This window comes from Arvicanthis niloticus, chromosome 4 (assembly GCF_011762505.2).
Source record: "Arvicanthis niloticus isolate mArvNil1 chromosome 4, mArvNil1.pat.X, whole genome shotgun sequence".
Taxonomy (NCBI): domain Eukaryota; kingdom Metazoa; phylum Chordata; class Mammalia; order Rodentia; family Muridae; genus Arvicanthis; species Arvicanthis niloticus.
Window position 1 is genome coordinate 39,309,406 of NC_047661.1, and position 26,134 is coordinate 39,335,539.

Below are 26,134 nucleotides of genomic sequence, written 5' to 3' on the forward strand. Positions count from 1 at the left end.
AATTTTATTATTTCTATTTGATTTTCAAAAAACAACTAATCAAATTTTCTAACAGAATTTGACAATTAAAACTATTTGATCATTCGTATACTCATAATTTCTATGGATATTAATTAAAATCCAGTTGATTTACTTATGTTAATCTAACACAATTACATGTTACAAATGGGTATACATAAAAGACATCAACACATGAAAAAATTCTACATTGAGGCTGATAAAACAATACAAATTTAAATGTGAAAAATTTACTCCCTTTTACTGCTGTGTTGTGCTAGTCTTAGACCTCAAGCTCTCAGGCATAATTTATAGAGCACTGGGAACACAATTTTATCACTTTGTAAATTCTGACTTTGATGAAATGATTGCTTCAGAAGGCCTATCTTGAGTTCAACCATACCTGATTTTAAAATAATGAGCTCTCCTCAATGATATGAAAATGCCATTTTAGAAAAGATTTTTTCTAAAATATGCCATGTGAGTACATCAAAGAGCTGTGGAGTTGAGGGGCATCTAGTGTTCCTAAGTATTATATCTTATGCTATTTCCAACAAAGTGAGTTGCTCATTGGATTTCTACTGTAACAGCTACGCAGTACCATGTCCCAACATCTACACTGTATTCCATAGCTCACACTTCTATATATCTATATGTGATCAAATATTAAGGGGAAAGGTTATTAAGGAGAAAGTTTTAATTTTGACTTAGTATATACTTGTACTATCAAAAAACTTATATTGTTATATATCAAATGCTAATTTTAAAGTAGAAAACTATAAGTATAATGTCTTATATAAAGACAAAAATTTAATCTTTTCATTTTATTGCAGTCATAAGAAAAATGAGGATTTTATTTACTAGACATCACTAAGTATAGATTCTACTATACTCTATTATTTTTCAAACTAAAAATAAACTTACAAATTTTACAATGCCATAATGCTGCTCACTGATTGAGACAAGTACACATGCTTAAGAGAGTGTTCTACTTACTACACCCCATAAATGTGTGGTTCATGATATGTCAGACTCAGGTGGCATGATAAACAAGATAGATACAGAAAGCACAAAAGAGAGCTACAAAATCAATAGAAATGGGAAGAATCTAAGTAATGATAATAAATGGAAAAGTTTAAGGCTATACAGTTTGGAGAACAGAAGACTACTATAGTCAGGGAAGAAAAGTCAGGGTCATCTTGCGTTGTCTAAATACCTAAAATGGAATCACAAAGATTTGGGTGAGGATTTATTTAGCTAATAATCAACAGGAACATTTCTGTAAATGAGAGAGCCAGAGAGAGGGAGAGAGACAGAAAGACAGAGAGAGAGAGAGAGAGAGACAGAGACAAAGAAACAGAGAGACAGAGAGAAACAGAGAGAAAGACAGACAGAAAGAAGAGACAGAGAAAGAGATACAGAGAGAGGAGACAGACAGACACAGTGAGAGACAGTGAAAGAGACAGAGAGACAGGGACAGACAGATTTTAGTCAGGCTTTAAATTTTTATCGTGATTTGGAATTTGTGGTTTCTAGAATCATAGAAAATAGCTGGACAATGAATTAATTTATATTCTTAGATTATAACTGTATCAAATTAATTCAGTGTAAGGTAATAGTCCTTATTCATATGCACTTTTAATAAGGTTGAGGCTCTTGCATTCATCAAGGTTCTTAGGAAATTTTGCCTTTCCTTGAAGGATTTAGCAAAGGATACATCTTAGGGGTCCATGAAAAAAATCCATGTTCTAGCACACGCCCCTTTGACGTGCTTTATATGCTTAATTTTACCTGTCACTCTCCAGTGTCTAAATCACCTTTTGCTCCCCAAGTGTATCCCAATAATTTGATTTACCCTGAAAGTAGAATATGATGTTTTAAGACATCTCAAAACAGAAAACCAGTACTGTCTCCTGAAATGACCACCGTGTCTGTGTCCTAGAGCCAGCAACAGATTCTGAGAAATTGTCATACAGGGTACAGCACACTAAAGACTAAACGAATCGTGAATGTTCTGGGCTTTTTAGTTGTTAAAATCAAATGGGAAAATGAAGATACAGCAAACAGAGAAAAAAGGATGAAGCTTCACAAAAGTCTATAAGGACGATACCTGTCGTGTTAATCATACTTTTTGGTGTAGCTCCAGGGGCAGCAAATATACTTGAGGTACTGCCTGTTGGCAGCCCACTTCCCGCAGCCGTGGCTCCCACAGTGGTGACAGCTAGACTACCTGGAGGTGGCTTCTTTACAGGCACCACCACACTCCTGTGGAGAAAGACAGAAAACAAGACCAAAACTTGAGATAAAGCTTGTCCCCATGATGGTACACCAGAAATAAAAGGCCAACGTGGAACACAGCTCAGTTGCCTCTCATCAGTCCTTTGCTTCCCTTCTCTGACCTTCCACACTGTCAACTTGAAAACCCAAATTCACTGGTGAAAGAAATGCAGAATTTAAACAAAGACTTGGAAGTTTCTGATGTGAAAATTTATTTGGTAAACACTAGTGTAGAATCTGGAGTTTGTGAATCTTTTAAAATGGCAAATGAAAAATAATCACATATCAGAGAAACAAATGCTGTCATATAAGTAAAAAGGCCATAAAATTGAACTACCAATGGTTTATTGGGCTAAAGTGCTTGCATCATGTGCTGGAGAACCTGAGCCCTGGAATCCAAGTAAAGAAGCCAGATGGTTGTGGGAGGCATCTGTAATTCCAGAACTTGTGAAACAAGATGGGAGTTGGAGACAGAAGAATCACCCAGAAGCTCATATGCAATGCAAAACAGCATAAACAAGACCCTCTCTTTCCAGCAAGGTGAAAGGAGAGAACTGGACTCCCAAAAGTCCTTAGATCTCTAGAAGTGTGTGTATGCTAACATTTGTCATAAAATTATGTGTGTGTGTGTGTGTGTGTGTGTGTGTGTGTGTGTGTGTACAAAGAAATATTGATAGCCAAAGTGGAAAATATGACGCTAAAAAATAAAGCGAGATAGCAAAGCACACCAAGGGAATGAAGAGCTTGTAATTTTAGTTCTCTCATCAAAACAGCTCTCTATATGACAAGCAAATTCAGAGGACAGCATGTTGATAGAGCATTTGCTGTGCTAGCAGGAAGACTTGAGCTCTGTGGGATCTCCTGCAGCTATGTACAATGCCTGGCTCAATAAGGCTCCAGTAAGCCTAACACTGGGCACTGGGGAGGTAGAGATAGGAGGGGGTTCTTGGGGTTTGCTAGCCAGCCAGTTTAACCAAATTGGTGAGCTCAAGACCAGTGAGAAACCTGTCTCAAAAACTCCAGTCTAGAACAACTGAGGAAGGTAACTGACATCAACCTCTAAAACACACACACACACACACACACACACACACACACACACGCACGCACGCACACACACACACACACTTGGTTAGAAGTACTGTAGGGTGAATCTATAAATGGCAGGAGAAATAGCATCACAGATCTCTAACACACCACTGTCATCATCATCAATCATGAGTGAACTTTCATGTAACATACTCTCTATAGCATCTTGGAGCATTTATCCATAATATTGTACCCATGTGCAGAACCTACAAGACATATTATGAAAACTAAGTATGAAAATTCTGTAATGAAAGTTTATGAACAGCATGCAAAAATCTCAAACATCTGCAGCATTTTGAAGCCAGTCAGTGATCTCATTGGGTCAGGTAAAGCACAGAACTGAAAGCACAGCCTCTAGTGTCCCAACCTGGGTTAGAGGTCTAGATCTGGCAACCGCTAGCTGTATGGGATGGAGCATGTGGGTCTCTGTCAACTCACTTCTCTTCACCTTAAAATGAAATTTCCCATCGTTTGTACTGCATAAAATTGCTATCAAAGTGCTTGGCACAGCACCTGCATACTATAGATCACCACTGCACTTTAGGCTATTGATATTACTGTGGAACCTTCGAAAGTGCTGATGCAGTTCTGAAAGAAGCTATAAATCCTGTGACATTCTGCCCTGTCCACACAAGTGAAAAACCTACCTTTGTATTTCAGCAGTAACAAGAAAGAATGTATCTTAACAAAACACTTACAGTTGAACATAAAGGAAACAGTCTTATGAAGCTTGAAAAGACTAAAAATATATGGAAAATGCAGTAACTTTTAAAACATCTAAAGACATAAAACTTCCATGTATGTGAAAATGACAAGCAGCCCCAAGAAAGCTCTGTAATACTTACCAACTAATTTGCAATAGAAAGTATGCTCAAATGGTCGAAATGACAATGTGACCAGGACTCAACTTATTTTAACAAAAAGAAGACTTTTACTGATATCACAAATGTTTGTCTTCACCAATAACTTTATGAATCTTTGAAGACAAATTGTTTTAGTTAAGATGATTAAATTGTTTGCCTAGGTTCACACAACTGAATATGCTTGTGCCCAAGATCCCTACAGTCGTGTTCCAACCCCAAAGCTGGACAGGGGGCTTTCGGAATGTCCTTCCTGCCTTTCCTAGGAGGCCAACCTTGCCCCCATCAAGAACTTTCTCACTTCTTTGGAGACTCCCTAATACCCACCTGCTTTCTTTTCCCAGGAGCATATATCATTTCTCTTCTCTAGGCCACATGGGTTCCGGTATGCTTCTTCTTATATTGGAATCCAGGATCAACTTACTTCTGGTTAGAGCCTTCTTTTTTCTCCCATAGGAAAACTCAAGACCCAACCCCTACCTTCACCGGGACCCCTTACCAACCTCAGTTTTATGGCTGGCTCTACAAAAAGTGACCAGCCTATGCAAAGACTTGACTCCATTTCAATTTAGTAATCAAAGTCATGGTTAGAGCAGCAAAACAGAAAGGAACAGAAAAGATACAAATAGGAAAAGAATTAAGAGAATTCTTGTTTGCTGTTGATACAACACTACATATGAGACCTTATAGATTTACCTATACCACTCCTAGAACTAAATTAACATTTTTAACAAGTGCGAGGAAACAAAATTAACAAATAGAAATCAATGTTCATTCTATATACCAATAACAAAGATGCTGAGAAAGAATCAGAGGAAACAATTGCATTTCACAATAGCCAACAGGAACAAGATCAACACCTCTGAATAAGATTAAGCAGGACATGAAGGTTTTTCTCCCATAATAACTTTAAGTCTCTGAATAAAGAAATTGAGGAAGACACTAGAAGACAGAAAGATCTCTTTTGTTTATGTACCGGTAGAGCCATAGGTGTAAAACAGAACCAATAAATGAGACCTAATGAAACTAAAAACCTACTATACAACAAATAAAACAGTCAATTAAATGACCGAATGAGAGTGTCCTGGCTAGTTTTGTGTCAACTCGTCACAAGAAGAAATCATCAGAGAAGAAACCTCAATTGAGAAGATGCTTCCCTAAAATATGGCTATAGGCAAGCTGTGGGGCATTTTCTTAATTAGTGATTGATGTGGGTGGGGTCCACTGTAAGAGGGGCAACCTTTGGGCAGGTGTTACTGGGTTCTATAAGAAACCAGGTTGAGTAAGCCATGAGCAGTAAGCAGCACCTCTCTGTGGTTTCTGCATCAGCTGTTGCCTCCAGGTTCCTACCCTGTTTGATTTCCTGTCCTGATTTTCTTCAATGATGCAGTATGATATGGAAGTCTAAGTCCATCAAACACTTTCCTCTCCAACATGCTTTTGGTCACTGTGGCAATAGAAGCCCCAACTAAGATGAGGTGATACCAGGAGTTGAAAATTGCTGGGATAGCTCTGACCATGCTGTTTTCTGGGAGATTAGAGTTGCTGTGGTGATATGTCTTCACCAAAATAGAACATGAAGATCAAAGCTGGTACCAGGATTGTGGGGTATTACTGTCACAGACCTGACAATGTTTTGGGAAAGATTGTGGTACCTACTGAAACTCTGAATAGAAAAGCCAGTGAGTGTTGAGAGCACAGTGGGATGTTCTGTAGGAGCTTGGAGGATAATAATGTTGAGGGCAATGTAGATGATGAAGGCCTGATTTATAAAGTTTCAGAAGGAGGTTTAAAGTGGGGCTAATTGTTATCTCTATTGAACAGGAAAAAAATTCTTTGCCAGTTATACAGCAATCATAAGACTAATAACAGAATACACAATTAAAAAATATCAAGAAAACCGACCAACCGGTCCCCTCAAAAGGTCTACAGATAAAAACAAGGAATTTTAAAAAGAATTACAAATGACTTAGCAAGTGTTCAACATCTGGGAATGCAGAATAAAACTACCTTGAGATTCCATCTCATGGTAATCAGAATGACTATTATCAAGAAACCAAATGAAAACAAATGTTGGTGATGTGAGGATAAAGAAATCCTTACTAACTATCAGTAGGAGTACAGACTGGTATATCGACTATAGAAATCATTGTGATGATTCCTCAAAAATCCACAGAAGTGTTGTATATCTCAACTATTTTCGTTCCTGAGAATATATGCCAAAGACCCAATGTTATCCTACATAGATATTTGCTCGTCAGTATTCACTGTCGCTCTAGTCACAATGGCTAGAAAGTGGAATCAGGTTACATGTTCATCAACTGGTAGATATAAGGGAAATTTGGTTCATAGACACATTGGAATTTTGTTTAGCTATAAACAAATGAAATTCACAGGTAAATAGATGTAACTGTAAAATAATGAATAAAGTGACTGAAGCTCAAAAAAAAAAAAACCATGTGCCAATAGCCTCTCTCGATGATCAAAGCTTCAAAAGACTTAGAAACTAATACAGATGCTTGGTTGCTTCTAAGAACTTGATGATAAGACCCATCACATAGTGTATCATCTACACTGACTGATGGTGGAGAAATATCAAGCTGGAACTAAGCTAGAAGCTTCCTTTTTTTGCTGGTTACCTTCTACAGCGTTGGTAAGTGCTATCCAAACTGCTGGGTAAGAAAATGTATTGATGGTCTTACCTGCTTGTGAACTCTACAAACCACAAGATGAACCAGCCAAGCAGGGTGTGCTCACTAGTGAAATAATACTATTGCTGCTATAAAGACAAATTTTCTAATTAAATTTGATGTCGTCTCCATACAAGGTGATCAATGCCTGGTGCTGTGAAACCTACTAAAGACTCATAGGAAGTAATAGGCCCTGGAGGAGAATGGAATACAGATTTTTAGCTAACTTGGAACAATGTCAAAGTGCCATTTAAATATTTAGCTTTATATGCAAACAAATACTCCTCTCAGCTTTAATCCGAGAAGGCTTTCCAGTGACTGAGAATAAATACAGAGATTCATGGATGCACAGGGTGCTAAGAATAAGTGACAGATGAGCACTGAGCTCTAAATAAGACATATATACACCCCCTGCTCCAAATATGATGAGTTCATGAAATGCAATCACGAATAGTGGCACCAGTGGAGGTTGGGGCCAGAGGCCCACTCTACACTGCTGGATTATTTGCCACTGTCAAGACTCAAGGAGCAGGGGTATCACAGCCTTCAGTCGTATATACACTGAGGCCCCACTAGGCTCCAGTGGATAGTGCCAGGACCCTCACAAATGGTCGGCTTGAACTAAATAGGTCACAAAACAAAATCAAAAGTCATGAATCTGGGAAAGGGACTGGTAAGAAGAGAGTGGTTGGCAGAGTTGGGAGGGAAGTGAAGGAGGACAGGCTGTGAGAATAATCAGAATGCATTCCATAAATCTATGAAACTATCAAGAAAAATTAAAAAAAATGGAAAAGTGTCTCTGGCATAAATATGCAGAGATTTAACTGCAGTGGAGAACACCCAAGACATGTAGAGGACAGTGGTAAGGAATTGCAAGAAAAGATTATACAGAGGTTATACAATAGCCAGGTTTATTCATTTCCAGATTATCACACTATGTCCAAAAAGGCTTGTGTGAAAAACAGAAACTATGAGAAAAAAAGTTGTTCTAAATAGTTTAGGAATTGTAATGACAGCCCCTGTAAATTGTAGAACTAACACGAATCCAATGAATACAATGGTATTTGGCATGACACATGACACTCGAGATGGCTCCAGACTCTTAAACTCAGAACCCTCTTCCAGTAATTTGAATAGGATAAAGAGCATCAATCCATTCTTCCAAATGCCTATCTACATCCTCTGGTATATTCAACACATTAGGAACATTTTTTTGCTAAATGATTAACAAAAGTAGTTGTCATAACTTCTTGTGTCAAAGCAATGGCAGAAGCAGTGGTGCTAGCTATTAATGTAATTAAAGCTGTTATACCAGCAATAATCAAACCCACTACTCTCTTGCTTCTGCTTAAAGACTGACTCACTTCTTCCAGTACTTGCAAGCTTTTTTTTCCAGAATATCAAGGTTCTGTGATACTCGAGTCATTAAAACAAAAGCTGGTTAATAAAGCTCCATAAAAGACATGCCAGGTTTCGACACACTAACACAATTAGAAAGTGTACAATCAACGCAATTTACATTAAATACTGTAGAAGAAACAAAAGTAATTTTAACTTGACAATTAAAAGAGCCTTAATACATGTACTAACACTTGTTTAAAATCCAAATCCTGTCCCAACTTTATCTCTTGCTAACGTAACTTCAGAGAGAACTGCAGCTAACTTCCAAATATGTCTCTGAAAATGTCTTGCAGTGTATTTGGCATAATTCTAATACCTCTCTGGATGTTTTAACTTTGCATAGTGAGCTTATGAATTTAAAGAATGCTGCTCTGCTGAGTGTTGATTCAGCAGATACTGCTGATAAAATTACCCATTGCCTGAGGTCAGTATTTCCATTTTGGTATTATATTTCAAGAATGGCATATATAGCTTGATCATGCTAGCCCTTTATATCCTGGGAATACATTTATTCCTGCCCATAGTGTTAAAGCTTGTCTTTAACAACATCAACATGTCTGCAGCCAAAGTACATGGCCTAAAATTGAAAATGGACCCCCAGAAAGAGTTATTAATTTAACAGGCTGGCAAGCAAGGACAGGTAAGATTCTGCACAAAGCCTTGTCAACCTAAAACAGAAGTGCATTGCCTTTGTGTTCCACATCGAGTAAGGAAGGCATTTTTGTCAAATGACCTAAGACAGGCTCAGTCTTGTTTATAAAATAAAAAAGGGGAGAGGCGGAGAGCTTTTGGGGCTGCTTGGCAAGAATCTTACATGGGCCAAGGACAAGGAAATGGTCTGATTGGCAGGAATATGACATTGACCAAGGACAAGGAAGTGGGCGTCAGGCAGGAATCTGACATTAGGCTAGAACAAAGAAGTAATTTCTGGCAGGAATCTAAATCTTAGGCTAGACAAGGAAGTAGTCTTCAGACATGAAAATAACTTTGGGCTATGACAGGGAAGTAGGCTCAGATATTTTGGTCATCCTGATAAACCCTTAGAAGCAGTGATCACAATCACAGGAGTGTTTATGAAATTTTCTTTATTGCCTTGCTTGTTCTTTGAATATTTGTGTTTATTGTCTTGCTTGTTCTTTGACTATTTGCATCTATTGTATTGCTAGACCCTCAATCTAGAACTGATCTTAATACTTGCATATAGTTAAAATAAGCAAAAAGGAGGAGGGGAATAGACTAGGGGGTTTCTGAGAATGGGAAGTGAGGAAAGGAGATGACATCTGTATTGTAAATAAATAAAATATCCAATAAAAAAAAGAACATTACCTTCTAAGTTTTAAGAGAATTATATAAAAATATATGATTATCAGTGTATTGCTAACATTGACAATAACTTATTGACATTAACAGTAAGTTTTTATTATTCAATAAACCTTTATGAGTAGTTATGAAGTACAGGTGTTCTTTTGGCTACACAGATTATGAAAATAAATAAATGCTTTGTTCTTGAAAAAATAGTTTAGAAATTCTAACTGCTGAATTTCATAAGAAATCACTGGGTTATTGATGGAATAATTTATCTATTATGCTTATATACTTGATAAAGTATTACAGAATACCTGTAAAATATATAAATAGTATTTCATCAATGCACCACTGAAAAGAGATTATTTAATTCACTTAAACTCTTTGTAGATGCCAGGAAAGACAAGGGAACAAAGAACCCAGCCACATAGTCAAATCCATCACAGCCAGTCCACTCTGGGAAAGATAAAATGAGAAATTACAATGGAATATTTGACTAGTAAAAGCTGGAGGGTTTGTAATTAATTTTCAGTATATTTATTTTGTCTTTCAAATGATATAATCAAAGTAGATTCTGCAACAAACAAAAATAAGCAGGAACATAATATCAGCACACTAATTATACTTTTTAAAAATAATCTTAGTTCTGTGGTTAAAGAAGATCTACTTGTGAACATTTCTTTATTACACAAATGGATTATACTTTTATTTTGAGCACTAAATATAATGTTAAAAATCTTAAGAAGTGAGAATACACATACACTAAGCTTATACTTTGTTTAAATTAGAAAATTTTAAGAAAACAGTTTATTTTGCTGTATTTATTTTAACCACAGATTTTACTTCAGGGATGTTCATTTTTTATAAAAGAAAACAAGTTGGAGGCAAAATATTAAAAAATGAGGAAAAATAGATTATTAGTGTGCTTGACTACATTGATTTGAATACTAAAGTTTATAAAACAAGAAAAGATAATATATATTATATAATATTGACCATAATGGCTTCCTTTAGTCAAGGAAGCCATACAATTACAGGCTTTCTATAATAGCCTAAATTTACAACAATTTTAAAAAGAAGAATAGCAACAAAAATATATCAACCACCACATTTTTTTTCAATTACTATGTTTCCAAAGCTAAAAGTGTGTAATACAGAGTTCAATTTTAGGTAATAAAGAGGGTAGGTAGGGTCAAAGAAAAGCTAACAGTGGTGCAGTTAGTGCCAGCTTGACTAGAACTATTAACAAAACATAGTCTACTAGTAAGTCTACCAAGAAATGCAGTGTTGCTAGAGAATTTTGTAACTTGATGTATTGATTTCCAGATGTCTGTTAGAAACAAAACCATCAGAAATGCTTTCATTAAATAACAAAAATCTGTGCAATCTCTATACACATGGTGCTTAGTGAAGGGTGGTTTGGGAGATAGACCTTTTGGTAATTCGGTGTAATCGAAGACACCTTTTTAAATCTTCACTGATAACGGTGAGAAAATAAAAGGAACCAGCAGTCACTGAACATGTAGATAAAAACATGTGCATTAAGAACACCGTAAATAATTTAAGAATTATCAAATTCTAAAAATAAGTCTGTTTTACTAGACCTAAGAATTTCTAAAATTTGATGTTGCTATTTACATATTAAAAATTATAAAATTTAAGACATCAGAATTTTCCATGGTTCTATCCTAAGTGGGAAGAGACAACTAGTATAGATGAGTGAAGAGCACTCCAGTTTCTACAGCTGTTTATATAGGTCATTTCCAAACTTACAGTCTAAAGTAAGCCTAAGAAACAGACTTCTGCAATGACTGAAACAGACCAATATGCAGTTGGTTAACAAAGGGAATATCATAAGTGATTTCCAGTACAATTATACAGTGCTAGTTAAAAATACTGAGCAACTGAGTTTATAGTTATTTCAACTAAAAGTAATCCCAAATACTTTATGTTCAGAAGAAGCCTTGGGTAATTCTGTTTGTCACTGGGAACTTTCTGGACTTTCATTCTAAAGGCTGTCTGTCATCTTGGATTCCATTTTTCAAGGAATACAATCTATTGTTAAAAGATATGTCATAACTTGGATTTCAGACTTCAGAGTTTCAGAAATTTGTTTATATACCTCATAATGCAATTATAGCTAGCTACCTTAGGACAGATAAGGTAAATGCCAGCAATATACTGGAAATAGAATTCAAAATGCAGCAGTCCAGGAGTTCTTGTGGGGATGATGTCTCTGCAAAGCTGCTCACAGCTTCAGAGTTTGAAGTTACATTTTTGATGTTGTCACTCTCAATCTATTGAAAGGCTGACAGACAATCAAACCCGTCTGGCTGGCTGGCAGCTCATTTTGCTGGCAGGTGGCAAACAATTAGACACACCAATTTGTGCCTCCTGATGACATTAAAGCATGAAACTAAGTTGTATGCAGGGCCTAGTGATTTGTGTGAAAGCATTTCAAAAATAATACTCCTCGCCGTGGCAACTCATTTCAGACTGCCACCTCCCATTATGGCTTTGAGTAGTGAAGACGACAGACTTGAGTTACGTGCAGCGCAAGGCCGCTTCTGTTCAATCCGTCATCAGTGCCCCTGAGACCTCAATCCCCTCCTTTCATCAATATCACCTCATCATTTACATTTGCTAGGACTTGAGCTACTGCATATATTAACTACACCAAGACTCTTCCTCAAAAGAATAAAAACATGAAAAACATGCCTTGTGCTCTTCCATTTCATTCTAATTAGTTAACAATTTAGAATAATGATTCACTCCTATTGTATTTTGCACAAATGCTACCAGAAACACAGGAAAAGTCCCAGTGTTTTAAAATAACATTCTGAAAGTATTAATGCTGTATAACTAAGAGAAGTAGGCATTAATGTGACAGCTGTAAGTTTTAATAAAAAAACAAATAAAAATATAAATCAACACAAAATTATTTTGCTTAATTGTACTGAATCCTCTTCTGTACATCTCAATAATTATCTGGATTTATTCATCTGTATTTTGACAAAAATGTAAAGATATAATTTAAAATGAAAATAGACAACTCCAGCTAGCTTATTAATTTCTGTTATTTAATATATAGACGCTGATAGTATTACATATCCATAGGAAAAGGCATAGACTGGAACAAAGTCACATGCATAAACACACTCATCCTGCAACTATAAATTGGACATGTGAAATAGCGATGTAATGAGAAATCCAGAAGAAACAAGCAACATTTGAAAAAACATAAGAAAACAGAGTTAACAACTATTTAATCAAGACTTCAGAACAGAAAAGTTTGTAGAAAAGCATTTTCTACACTTCATAGTCTTATAATTTGCCACTTCTTAGAAACTTTTAAGTCATTTTTATATGACTATTTGTAAAAGTGACATTAAACTATTCAGTAATACCTTAATAATGCTTATTCTTCTTTGACTATATATTAATCTTGATATTTTAGCTTATGAAATACTTGTTCATAAATTAAATCTTTTTCACTAAAGCTGACAGTACTTTCTTATCAATAATCTCTCTCACAAACAACTTTTTGGTATGAAGATATATTTTAAAAATCAATAATAGTCCACACAGTAAACCTATACCTTCTTTGGTTTACATATCAACATACAAACAAAATTTAAGCTATATAGCAAAACCAATGCTCAAGCACCCTTGTTGGTAATTACTCAATACCTGCAGCATTTTTCTGAGGCTGCACTTGATTTGAATTGTAAGATATATTAAATGCTATGATTCTTTATATCTGTATCATTTTATTTTAATTCTCTGAGCTACTTTTTTTCTGAGCTACTTTAATTGCTTATAAAATGGGTTTAAAATAATTGGAATCAGTAGCTTCCAAGTTTTTTGAATGATTTTATATTTAAATGTAGCTACACGGGACAGGTTCTAAGTGAAGTCAGAAATGCCTTTCAAGAATATTTATTTTCACATATCTAAACGTTTTATACTGATGACAGAATTACAATTTTTTTTTTTTTGGTTTTTTGAGACAGGATTTCTCTGTGTAGCCCTGGCTGTCCTGGAACTCACTCTGTAGACCAGGTTGGCCTCGAACTCAGAAATCCACCTGCCTCTGCCTCCCAAGTGCTGGGATTAAAGGCGTGCGACACAACCACCCGGCTTACAATCTTTTTTTTTTTTAACAACCAAAATTACAAACTTTTTTTGTATTTTTCAATAAAGATCAATTTATAATTAAAATTAATTGTGGCTACTTAAAGGAAGTTACTTAATCTATAATAATTATAATATTTTATAATAGTATAATAGAATTTGAAAATCAGAATTGCTTTTGGAGAGAGTTATCCTATCTATTTCATATGGAGAAAAGTAAAGCAAAAGAGAAAAACAGATTTCTCAATGTTTGATCTTTCTTCAGTAGTAGATTCTAACCCAATACTATGTGCACCATTTCCAGTGTGATAAGCTACTTACCACATCATGCCTCATGCCAAACTCAATCCTGCAGACTAGCACTTTGACAGTCTTTGTAGTAAGAATCAACATTGATAATGAGATGTTCTTGAGACTCTCCTACTGTTTAGTAAATTCACAGAGCTTACTGTGCATAGGACCCTGAGGATTAAAAGGTCAGTACATACCTGTCAAAGGAATGGAACTGCATAGGAAGAATAGCGTGTGCTTCTCTCTTCAGTGCTGGATCTGGATATGGAATAGGCTCAGGGCCACATTCAGCAATCTCAACTGGGGCAGCCACAAGACTTTTTAGTATCTCCTTGACATTAATACCTTTGGTTTGACTAATGCTAGATATGGATGGTGCAGGTTTCAGCATCTCACTGGGATGTTCAGTTAAGCTCTCCTGTGATTTCTTTACTTCAGATGACAATGTGGATAAAAGTTCACTCATTGCGTCAGGACCTGCAGCAGTCTCTAGCTCTGCCCCATCCAGAATGCTAGCTACTTGCTCCTCTCCCATTCCGGAATCTGTGTGAGGAACTGAACTTTCTAGCTGAATATCTTCACCAGGGGTTGGTGTTTCCTTCTCCTTTACAGTGTCTGGAAATGGAGCAGGTGTTTCTGTAAAGAAAGATATCAGTCTAATTAAAAGGTTTCATGTGCATGTAAGAAGCAACTGAAACTTTCCTAAGTGAATGTGCACAGCACAACTTGGCTCAAATACAAAATCCATATGCACCTGCTGTTTTGTTCAGGACACATTGAAACAATCCCATTTCTTTAAAAAAACTGTCTGAGTTATTCTACATCTTGTCTTTAAGAGCATAACTCAACCCATTCCTAAAGCAATCAAAAATGTCTCATCACCACCCCCCGTTACCCATTGTATGTTGCTAGCTCTCAAGCAACATACAAGAACAACAATCCTTTTATTTCCTTAAAAAATTATTATTATCCTTAAAAAAGCAAAGTCATTTTAAATACCATTTTAGGTGTTTTAATAAAGAAATGTCCAAAATACTTAAATTACCTCAAGATATAGTTCTCAAATCACACATAAAATTGTGAATTTTTAAAGTAAATTTTGTCAAGCATTTATTTCAAAAAGATATATTTATTAACTATACCATGGTGTGCCATAAGACATGAGCAATTTTTTACCTTTATATTTAACTATTGTAGAAATTCTTGCTAAATTTTTATAGATAAATATTAATCTCTACTTTTAAGAAGAAAATCAGAAACATATTTATTTTATACAGAAGTTGTTTATATACTACTAATCAAAATGGATGAAAATAAAAAGATCTTTAAACTGTTAAATCTGGGCCTATATGATGATTCAATACATAAAAGTGCTTAAAAACAAGTCTGATAACCTGAATTTGATCCCTGGAACTCACATATCAGAAGGAGATAACCAATTCCTGAAAGCTGTGCTCTTACCTCTTACACCTACTATATGTCAAGCATGAGAATATACATATAGGTGCAGAAACAGAAAATACACACACACACACACACACACACACACACACACACACACACACACAGTGAGTGGGGTTTAAAAATATTTTTGAAGGTTTAATTCTAATTACACAAAAAAATTAAATGGAAGTCTTCCTTAGAATAAAATGTTATCAAATTCTAAATAGCATTGAAAAATGTACTTAACCTTAGTAAGACACACACACACACACACACACACACACACACACACACGTGCGCGCGCGCACTCACACACGCGCTTGTGTGCAACAATCTTTAACTTAGAATCTTTTTTTTTTTTTTTTTTTTTTTTTTTTTGGTAGTCCTGTCCAGGAACTCACTCTGTAGATTAGGCTAGCCTTGAACCCAGAGATCGACCTGCCTCTGCTCCTGAATGCTGGGATTAAATGTGTTTACCACCACATCCTAGCATAACTTAAAATCATTTTGAAGATGAAAAATAAGGTGTTAAAAATATACAAGAATTATTTACAGTATAGGTATTTATGGAAATTGTTGGTGTTTGTTTCTGTATTTTAAAAGGTTACATTGGTAAGAAATTAAACAGAACTGCAGCCCTGATATGAGCACCCAGCTCATGAAACCTCCCTTTAGACCAGCTAATGAAAATCACAGAAAAATTCTTCTTCAGTGATACTGTCATGCACACAGATCAAGTCTGCTGAAAGTTTTTCCACACACAAGGGGGAACAATCATGTAAGGTTTTCAGTGATAGGCTCAGTTCTTGGGTTTGTGGTTGCTAAAACAGTTGCTAATTCTTGTGAATGCAGAAGAGTACCATGGCATAAAAATGTGATTTTTATTAATTTTACCAGATTAATTTCAGAACCATTTTGTCATACTTCAAGAGGCTAAGAAACCATTATCTCCTTTTATTTTGATTAGGCTGATACTGAAGGTTATGTTTTAAATTGGAAAAACTTAACATCTTTTTATTCAAACTTTGAACAGTACAATATTCATTTAAATAAGCAAAACATACATAACAATGTACTGTTACAGTATAATCATTACTATATCTATTACGGAGATTTAGTTTTACTTGCTTCTTTGCCAAGTTTTCTCAAGAATCAAAAAATATTAATCTCAGAACTAGGGAAAAGAATATTCATTGAAGCACAGAATAATCAAAATAAAAAATACTCTTGTCCTGTCCAAAGATAAAAATGTAAAAGAATTGTATTAGTGTTGCAAATGCAATCTCAATAGTACCAGGAGGAGCACCAGGGAAATGAGTTCAAATCATAGCTAAAGCTTTAACAAAAATAAAACCCTATAAGAAATAGGTAAGACTAAAATTAAAAATTATAGCATTAAAAATAAGAAATATATAAATCAAGATACTATTTTTGGAATATAGATTATAAGAAGAATAAAGCATGATAATAAACCTCTGACAAAACAATGTGAATTGGAGAGCGGTTCAGAAGATACAAATTCATTTTTGATCATTTGAGTCTACAGAATTTCTAAATATGTATGTCTACAGACCACAAAAATAGCCATAAATTTTGGAGACATTCACACCAACTTGATAGTAGATTTTGGAAGCTGATATGTAACTTTGGAATACAAAGTTAGGACAGAAAATGGCTAAGGCCATTCAACTGCAGCAAAATAACAAGAGAACACTGAAAAGCAGTTATTACATTTTCACACAAAGAGCAGGCAATATAAGTGAAATGATGGAACTTCCAAAACCAACCACAACAACACTACAATGCCAGTGATAGTTTCTAACATGGTCAATTTTATCTAACAGTTTAACCATCAAAAAGTGTGTGGAGTATACTCCAGTACTTGGCCTGAATTTACAGACTTACAGACGTGGTTCAGAGTTCTGACCTTACATTAATATGATATCCAACCATTTTATGGTACACTTTGCATTAAAAATTACACATAAATTTTAAACTTATAATTTATATTAGACCCACAGATAAGTATATCTCCAGTAAAAATACCCACAAATCAACATCTTCAATTTGTGGTTCCTAAATTACCACCCCCAAAGAGTTTTCAAAATTTATTTATTTACTAAGTAATTTACTTATGTTTGTGTGAGTATATAATTTTGATTTGGACCTATTAGAAAAGAGATATGTTTTAGTTAAGTTTAATACTACTGTGGTGAAACAGTATGGCCAAAAGCAACTCAGAGGCAAAGGGTTTATTTGATGTGTGCCTGCACATGCTAAGGTGGACAGAGTGAAAGTCAGATTCCTCACAGCTGGGGTTGTAGACTTTTCTGGAAGACCTTGCTTGTGGGTGCTGTTGTTTGAAATCTGTTCCTCACAAACTGCAGAAAGTGCACTTATAATTGCTGAGCTGTCCATCACTTCACTTCCCAAGCTGCATGTTGTTTACGCCAACTATTTCTCTCTCATCTGGTCCACTAACTGACATTCAATAAGCATTAAAAATCTATAACTTACAAGATATCAATATAAGTGCTGACTTCCAAGTTAAGGTGAAATTTTATGAATTTTCAATTAAAACTCCATCAACCTTCAATAGTAAAATATTTTAAAAAGCTCATAAAATATTTACACATCAATAAGAAGTTCTAACTTTATTTACAGAATCTGAATAATTTTTTAAAAATGGAGTAGTGGTTTTGAACATTTAATAAAATTCTACATAAGTATTATAAAGCACACCTGATTGTATTACATAGAAGGAAAAATGCTCTATGGAAACACTCTAGGAATATTGATTAATTGAAACAAACAAGACAATAAAAAAAAGGTTAGTACCCCAAAACCCCACCTTAATTTTTCATTGTACCTTAACACCCTTTATAGAACATGTTTTAGTTGATACTATAGTGCAGCTTCCAGTTTCTGATACACTCTGAGGATTTAATACAATGAGTTTAAGAGAAAGTTAGGGGCACTTGTAGCTGGGGCAGACACCTAGCTGATCTGCTCCCATGAAGACATCATATCCCGAGACATCCTAGAGGAGCAACTGAACTAAGCAGCGGACACCATATCCCGAGACATCCTAGAGAAGCCACTGAACTCAGAGCAGCAGACACCATATCCTAAGACATCCTAGAGAAGCCACTGCACTCAGAGCAGCAGACACATAGCTGGTCTGCTCCAGTGAAGACACCTTGTCCCGAGACATCCTAGAGAAGACACTGCACTAAGAGCAGCAGACAGCTGGTCTGCTACCAGGGAGACACCATATCCAGAGACATCCTAGAGGAGCCACTGTACGTAGCTGGAGCTCAGGATCACAGAGATATCTGGACCCTAAGGAGTTCTGACACAAGCAAGATAACTGGAAAGTCAGGCTCCAGTCAGAACCAGTGAGTGCAGGTAGCACTAGAGTTAACCAGATGGCAAAAGTCAGGCACAAGAACATAATCAACCAAAACCAAAGTTACATGGCATCATCAGAACCCAGTTCTCCCACCATAGCAAACCCAGAACACCCCATTACACCGGAAAAGCAGGATTCAGAATTAAAATCACTTCTCATGATGATAGAAGACTTTAAGAAGGACATAAATAACACTCAAAAAGAATTTGAGGAGAACACAGGTAAACAGGTAGAAGCCCTTAAAGAGGAAACATTCCTCTGTTGAAGGACATCTGGGTTCTTTTCAGCTTCTGGCTATTATAAATAAGGCTGCTATGTACATAGTGGAGCATATGTCCTTGTTATATGTTGGAGCATCTTCTGGGTATATGCCCAGGAGTGGTATAGCTGGATCCTCGGGTAATGCTATGTCCAATTTTCTGAGGAACCACCAGACTGATTTCCGGAGTGGTTGTACCAGCTTGCAATCCCACCAACAATGGAGGAGTGTTCCTCTTTCTCCACATCCTCACCAGCATCTACCTATCATCTGAGACTCTGATCTTAGCCATTGTGACTGGTGTGAGGTAGTATCTCAGGGTTGTTTTGATTTGCATTTCCATCCCATGTATAGTCACCAAAGGTAGATGCTGATGTGGATGGCAGGAAGTGCATGCTGATAAGAGCCTGATATAGCTGTCTCCTTAGAGGTCTGCCAGAGGCTGACACATTCAGAGGCAGATGCTCACAGCTAACCACTGATCTGATCAAGGGGTTCCCAATGAAGAAGTTAGAGAGAAGACTGAAGGAGCAGAAAGGGTTTGTGGCCCCATGAGGAGAGCAACAATACCAACCAACCAGAGCTCCCCAGAGTCTAAACCACCAGCCTGGGAGCACATAGGGAGGGACCCATGACTCCATCTGTACATGAAGGGAAGGATGGCCTTGTCAGGTATAGTTGGGAGAGGAAATTCTTGGTCCCATGAAGGATGAACACCAAGCTGGGGTGGGGTGGGGTGGGGAGGGAGAATTTGAAGGTGGGGAGGTGGGAGTGGGGGTATGTGGGAGCACATCCTCATAGAAGCATGAGGAGGGGGGATGGGATAGGAGGTTCCTGGGTGGTGGGGGGAAGGGAATGTAAGGGGATAAAATCTGAAATGTAAATATAATATCCAATAAAAATAAATTTAAAGAGAAAAAAGAAAACCTCTCAGTACAATGACCACACTGCCTAGGTATGGGTCACAATAATTTTATTATTATACTGCACTGAAGATTTTATACAGGCCATTATTTCTTCCAAACTCCTTTTCAGTGTTTGTTTTTTAACTGTCCGTTTCTTTCTCATTCCTCTCTTGCAAGACTCTTGTTAAATGCTCATTGGTTCACTTCATGATATTTGAAGTCCATGAGACCTGCTTGACCTGGATAGTCACAAGTGGCCTAACATCAAATATGTTGACTCTTCCTGCTCTCAGCTCAACCTTCTGAATTCCTCTAATGAGTGTCTCATTCCAGTTACTATAATTCCAACTCCAGAATTTCTATATGTTCTTTTAATAAATTCAGCTTTATTCTGATACAATCAACAGCTTAACACACCACTGAGACATTATCCTCATAGTTTCAATTTTTCAGAAAATATTTCTTTTAATTATTTGCACAAACCCATAATTGCCTATTAAAAATACATGTGCAATATCTGGGCTTGATTAGCTGAATATTCTGTCAACTACTTTCTGCACTGTCTATATTAGTAATATGTTGCTGTTTTTTGTCTCAGAGTTTTTAATTTAAAAATAGACATTTTAAACAGCATGGAGATCTGGAAAACTAAACCCCTTCTACATAGTCTGTTGTTACTGTTTTTTTTTTGGCATTAATTTTGTAAAATGTATTTACCACCTACAGTTTAAAGAGTTTCTGCACAATATGCTAGTAGTAGTATACTGGCTGCAGACAGTGCCTTAAAAGTCTTGAACCCCTAAATCACCTACTCTTCTCTGTAGGCAGGCTCTGGTTGTATGCTTGGACAGTCTGCCTGCACTCCTAAGTGTGCAATGTAATTAAGGCCAACAAAGAAGAGGTGTTTCCTAGGTCCTGCTGAGCCAGGTCTATAGACCTCATTCCTAGATATTCTTTTTAAGATGTTTTTAAGACCTTAGCCAGGTGATTTCTTGTTGGTGGTGACCATAATGTTGTTGTTGTTGCTGCTGTTACTGTTTCAGCTGTTAAAAAATGTAATCTTCAGTAGTAACAATGCAAACAAATTACTATTGATGTTTCCAACAAATGTAGTAACACAGAGCTTTTTCCTCCACTGAGAAATTCACATTCATCTCAGCATCCCAGAATCATCAATGCTCTAAGAACTACACACCTTATCCTTCTGCAGTGGCTACTCGAAGCTCCTTTTTAAAACCTCCACCAATCACAATGGCTGCCTGACCATATCTTTCCAAGGCTACTTACACAACTGGGAAAGCAGACGGCAAAAGTGTAAGGTAAATGGTTATTCAGTCTGCTGTCTTATAAGAACTCCTTAATTTTTTCCGCTTGGGTTGTTTTCCATCTATTATTAGTTTTTAGGACACTTGGAAAGTTGATTTTAGCCATTCCTGCCAGCCTCTTCTGGAAAAGCAATTTTGGAGCGTCAAGGTTCACCTCCATGTTATGTTTAAAAATTAAGTTTTAATGTAGTTTCAATTCTATACCTTGAATCAATTATCAAAAAGTACTTATTACAAATTTCCTTTTCCCTTTTTCTTTTGTCTCGCATTGTACCTTGTATCTTTAAACATTTTTAATGTTTAGGAAGCAACCATTAAAATTAATAATAGTGTTGTACAAACACAGACACAGAATCATACATACGATACAGTGGCTTTTAGCCTAAGTATATCTGACAATATGCATAAGAGTATACAGCAAAGCACAGGAGCACTATGGCATGTTGTACTGCCATTGTTACCATCAGACACCATATATAATTTTTTCTCATCCTGTCTTCCCTACCTTAGGCATTTTATCCTGAGAAAGCATTTTCTCACTATCTCCTCCCCTCCCAAGCCCACCCATTGTATCTTTCCAGGCCTTAAACAACTACTTGGAGGTATTTCTTTCTGTTGGAGGTGACTTGGAAGTCAAAATAGAAAAGTAAATGGAATTTAATCAAAGTGATCAAATTACATTTCTGGTTTCACAACCAACTAGTTTCCCATGTTACCCCAGACAAATTAGCTACCCTCTAAAATCTGCATTAAAGAAATTTATCAGGTATCCCTGGGATTTTCCTCACAACCACAACCACGTCAGTGCTTCTCACCAAACAGCCAAGGACATCTCTGAATTATCACATTTCTGAAAACCCTATATTGAACCTATTACCAAGTGGCATCCATTTGACCTGCAAAGTATCCCCTAGGTTACTCTCCTCTCTATCCCTACAACCCCAGCACGCTACACTTAAGTAATAGCATCTCAAGTGGAAGCAAGAGACTCCATAGTAGTTTAATCAGTTCCTCTGCGTGTCCCGATATCACATTCTCCACTGTACCTACAATTGCCTTTTAAAATATCCTATGTAGCAGTATACCTATTTCTACAGCATCAAAAATCCAATTCCTATAAGTTGAAAATATTTGGCCTTACATGGAAACATTAAACTTAAGAGTCCTGAAAAAGAGGATTGGCTTGGGTTACTCAAGTGAGGCAATTCCAATCTACTGAGTCCTTCAAACAGAAGTTCTTTCCTATTTTTGTTCAGAGGAGAGGGAGACAATGAAAGAATGCTTTGACAAGACACCAATTACTGGTTGATGGAGAGAGAGGCTTTGAGTCAAAGAGTACAAATGTCTCTAAAAAGTGGAAAAGGGAGGAAAAGTGGACACTCCAGAAAACAAAGGAAAAACTGCACTATTGCTGGTGTACTGATGCTAGTCCAATTATTCATATTATATAAAACTCATGTTACACTTTCAAGCAAAAGGGCTATAAGAAATACATAGTGATTGATCTAAGTCCCTAACTCTGTGTTAACATTTTGACAAAAGTAGAAACCAACAGTATGCCCCTTAGTTTAGAACCAGTCCCTTAATGTAGCCTTTTAAAGGTACTACAGTACTGGGTCCTGCCTATCTAATGAAACAACTCAAACAGCTGGTTTCCCACTGGTTATATTAAACCAATGGGTAATACAAATTTTGCTGATCATTTGCTTTCCTCTCAGGCTACCTCTGGCTGTATAACAAGTCTTCAGACATGAAAATGACCTTGTGCTAGGACGAGGAAGTAGGCTCAGATATTTTGGTCATCCTGATAAGCCCTTAAAAACAGTGACCACAGGAGTGTTCACATAACTGGGTTTAATGCCTTGCTTTTTCTTTGACTATTTGTGTTTATGGTCTTGTTTGTTCCTTGACTATTTGTATCTATTATATTACTAGACCCTCAACCTAGAACTGACCTTAATGTATGCATGTAATTAAAATGGTATAAAAACATAAAGGGGGAAAGGGATGAGATGGGGGTCTTAGGGAAGGGAAATGGAGAAAGTGGATGACATCTGTATTGTAAAGAAATAAAATATACAATAATTTTTTTTTTTTAAAAAGGAGTCTCTGCCATGCATTTTCAGGAGAAAAAGACAGCAACCATATGAGGTTTGAAGTTTGTGGGGGGACGATGAACTGTGGCCTGTGGCCTCTACTACAGGTGGGAGGCCAGGAATGTTGGACAGCAGTTAAGTGGACCTAGCTACTGAAATTTAGGGCAGGTGAACAGACAGAGATAATAAATTGGTAAGAGCACACTTTTCCAGGCTGGAGATATCAGCGCCCAGTAATAGTGCCAAAAAAGGCAAATTGTAAAGTAATAAACTGTTTGTGTGCCTTTTATCAGAGGATTCAAGGGAATCCAGGTAGGGGCTAGTAGTATGGTGCACTTCCTGGAGCAATGGCAGGTAGAGAAAAAGGGAAGCCAGGTGGGGGCTGGTAGCATGGCCAGTCCCTGAGCAAAAGGTAGTAGCCTAAAACTACAAGCAACAAACACCAATATTCACTTTTACAAAAATATTACTTAATTTTTCACTAGCTTACTAATTTATTGAAGAACTATTTCCTGCAAATGGTAACTAGTGGTAAATAGTAAATAGTGATTAATGGTAAATAGTGAGATGCTACTGTCATGAAAATTATAAAAAAATTTAAAATATCCATCCAGTTTATCAGAAAAATATGATCCACATATCGAGTGGCATGTTAATAAATTGGAGGAAATCATTCCATATCACATATAAAACTTAAAACATCACACTTTTCATCCATCTAGTAAGAAATCAAGTAAACTAGAATTCATTACTACACTCTGGAAATACGTATTCTAATAAAGCATAAGGGAAAAGGAAGTAAGCAGATACATGCTCAAGAAGAACATGGCAATGGGCATGGATTGCTGCAATTACACTTGTAACTGCCCTTTACTACAACAAATCAAAGAAAATGATTAAAACAAAGAACAATTCAGTAAAAGACATGCAAATATAGTTGTTAAAAATCTATGTATTCATTGTTTTATTAGTGTGTGTTACTGAGCAAAATGTATGTTGTACCACATGCCATGTAGGTACTTGCAGAGCAGAAAAAATTATCAGACTCCCTACAACTGAAGATGCATGCAGTTGTGAGCTCCCTCATGTGGGTGCTAGAAACCAAACAAGGTCCTGAGAACAAAAGTCAGTTCTTTGACAGAACAAGTAGTGCCCCCCCCCCCCGCTTTTCAAATTCTAATGAAAGCAATTTTATTTCTTCTTTTTCAATGTTTTATTTCTTTGGATTACAAGGAAATAAAATTGTGGGGGAAAAATGGTCTAACCATACAGGGGCTTTCCAATTTTCCTCATTAGCTTTGTCATTTATTGAGAGTTTTAGTCCTCTTCTTTTTATTAGATATTTTTAATTTACATTTCAAATGTTATCCCTTTCCCCACTCCCACCTCCCCAAATCCTCCTATCTGATCCCCCCTTCCCTTGCTTCTATGAGGGTGTTCCATCACCCACCCTCCCACTCCCACTTCCCCACCCTGGCATTCCCCTACATTAGGGCATCTAACCTTCCCAGGACCAAGGGTCTCTCCTCCTATTGATGTGCCACAAGGCCATTCTTTGCTACATATGCGGCTGGAGCCATGGGACCCTCCATATGTACTCCTTTGTTGGTGGTTTAGTCCCTGGGAGCTCTGAGGGGGTCTGGGTTTGTTGATATTGTTGTTCTTCCTATGGGGTTACAAACCCCTTCAGCTCCTTCAGTCCTTTCTCTAACTCCTCCCTTAGGGACCCTATTGGGGATGCTGTGCTCAGTCCAATGGTTGGCTACAAGCATCCACCTCTGTGTTTGTCAGGCTCTGGTAGAACCTCTCAGGAGACAGCTATATCAGGCTCCTCTCAGTAAGCACTTCTTGGCATCCACAATAGTATCTGCAGTTTGGTGACTATATATGAGATGGATCCCCAGATGGGGCAGTCTCTATATGGCCTTTCCTTCAGTCTCTGCTCCACACTTTGTCTCCATATTTCCTCCCGTATTTTGTTCTTCCTTCTAAGGACTAAGCATCCGCACTTTGGTCTTCCTCCTTCTTGACCTTCATGTGGTCTGTGAATTGTATCTTGGGTATTCCGAGCTTTTCCACTTATCAATGAGTGCATACCGTGTGTGTGTGTGTGTGTGTGTGTGTGTGTGTGTGTGTGTGTGTGTGCTTTTATTGGATATCTTATTTATTACATTTCAGATGTCATCCCCTTTCTCCATGACTCCTCCCTAGAACCTGCTATCCTACCCCCTCCTCCTTTTTGCTTTTATACCATTTTAATTACATGCAAGTATTAAGGTCAGTTCTAGGTTGAGGGACTAGCAATACAATAGATGCAAATAGTCAAGGAAAAAGCAAGACAATAAACAATTAGTCAAAGAACAAGTAAGGTAATAAACAAAATTCCATAAACATTCCCGTGATCACTGTTTCTAAGGGCTTATCAGGATGACCTAAATATCTGAGCCAAATTCCCTGTCCTAGAGCACAAAGTCATTTTCATGCCTGAAGCCTACTTCCTTGTTCTAGCCTAAAATTCAGAGTCCTGTCTGAAATTACTTCTTTGTTGTAGTCTACAATTTAGACTCCTACCTGAAATTACTTCTTTGTTCTAGCCTAATGGCAGATTCCTGCATGAAGCCTACTTCCTTGTCCTTGGCCATTGTTGTAT

At 36.7% G+C, this 26,134-nt stretch overlaps 1 protein-coding gene across 5 annotated transcripts in view; it reads right to left on the minus strand.

The window, feature by feature from the left end:
* Nbea (neurobeachin) overlaps positions 1-26,134 on the minus strand; it is a 518,446-nt gene that overhangs the window by 307,424 nt on the left and 184,888 nt on the right. For 4 of the 5 annotated variants that reach the window (XM_076932408.1, XM_076932407.1, XM_076932411.1 and 1 more), the window contains 2 exons: positions 14,242-14,680; positions 2,108-2,262 (listed from right to left, as the gene is read on the minus strand). In XM_076932408.1, the coding sequence (XP_076788523.1) occupies positions 2,108-2,262; positions 14,242-14,680 (594 nt within the window). The remainder of the gene's footprint in view (positions 1-2,107; positions 2,263-14,241; positions 14,681-26,134) is intronic. The other variant, XM_076932409.1, reaches the window with a different exon arrangement.